This window comes from Indicator indicator, chromosome 29, assembly GCF_027791375.1.
Source record: "Indicator indicator isolate 239-I01 chromosome 29, UM_Iind_1.1, whole genome shotgun sequence".
NCBI classification, from domain to species: domain Eukaryota; kingdom Metazoa; phylum Chordata; class Aves; order Piciformes; family Indicatoridae; genus Indicator; species Indicator indicator.
Genome location: NC_072038.1, coordinates 11,894,810 through 11,896,021, shown reverse-complemented (window position 1 = coordinate 11,896,021; position 1,212 = coordinate 11,894,810). Strand labels below are relative to the sequence as shown.

Here is a 1,212-nt window from a genome sequence, read left to right as displayed (position 1 = left end):
AGGACAAGTGGATTTTCCTCTGTCTTGGGAAGAATCACTCCCAAGGCTGCAGGAAGGAAAATATTAAGAGCACTTGCAGAGTCTTTAAGAGTATTTCTTAATCCATTCCCTTTTCATTTCAGTTAATTTCCAAAGTTAAATCAAAGTCTGCAGTTTCTCCCATGGATAATCAGCCAGGTTGACCTACAGAGGCTCTGCCTTCTGCCCAGCCCTCTCTGGGTGGTCTCTACCCAAACAAGGTTCGCTGATGTGCCACGAGCGCTGTCTGGCTCTCCCGCCTCTTGGCTTTCTTGTTTTGCTGCCTGATTTTCCAGCAGACTGCACTAGAAGCCAGCAAAAGGAGTCCTGATGACAAGAGGACTAATCCAAAGACAGAGATGATGGATCCATGGGAATTGAAGCTGTATGCCACAGCGGTTACCACGATGCCGGCTATGAGGATAACCACACCAAAGGGGATGGTGCAGCGGTAACAGGAGAGTTCTGCTCCCCCCGTGGCTGCGGTCAGCTGGCACTCACTGACCAGGGGGATGGTGGTGATCACACAGTCATTGTTATTGCTCTTCTCCATGGTCACAGGAGCAGGATGCTTCGGAGTGCCCGGGATCTCTTTAATTGGCTCGGTTGTCATCTTGGTTGCCTTGCCTTGGTCAGCTCTTAGGCTAGAGCAGGCTCTGCTGAGCACACACTGCACTGTGGAGAGAAGAGCAGGAGTTCAGCTTAGAAGTGTTACCATTGCCAGACACTGATCCCACCAGAACCAATGCCCAAGACTAACTGGAACACTGCTGATTGTGGAGGATCTGAGCCAATCCTCATGGCAGAGTCACAGACCAAGGCAGACACCAGCCTTGAAGCACTGTGGGCCAAACTGCATTGTAAGTTACCTCCTAACATCAGCATTTCTGGATGCAGTTTAGATTTCTATGGCATTACAGCTTCTGAAGAGTAGGGAAACTTCCTAGGCTGTTCTGCTTAAAAATTCTACTCCTGCTCACACACTTTTCCACACTGTTTCTTTACATATGCACCTGCACAGGCATTACACTGACTGCCTCCAGTCTGTGCCACAAAAACATGGGCAAGAACTGGCCCAGCACAAAGCAGGAGTGCACAGGGAACCCTTGCTCAATGCACTTGCTGCCAAGCAAAAAAATTCAGATGGTCATGCCTGGGGTCTGGGTGTGGGGGGAATGGGGATGCAGACAGTTC

The 1,212-nt window shown here is 49.9% G+C and overlaps 1 protein-coding gene across 1 annotated transcript; it reads right to left on the bottom strand.

The window, feature by feature from the left end:
- Nucleotides 1–226: 226 nt before the first annotated feature.
- Nucleotides 227–631, bottom strand: TMEM100 (transmembrane protein 100). Its single transcript, XM_054393994.1, has one exon. The coding sequence runs from the start codon at nt 629–631 to the stop codon at nt 227–229; it is 405 nt and encodes a 134-aa protein (XP_054249969.1).
- Between the last annotated feature and the right edge of the window lie 581 nt (nt 632–1,212).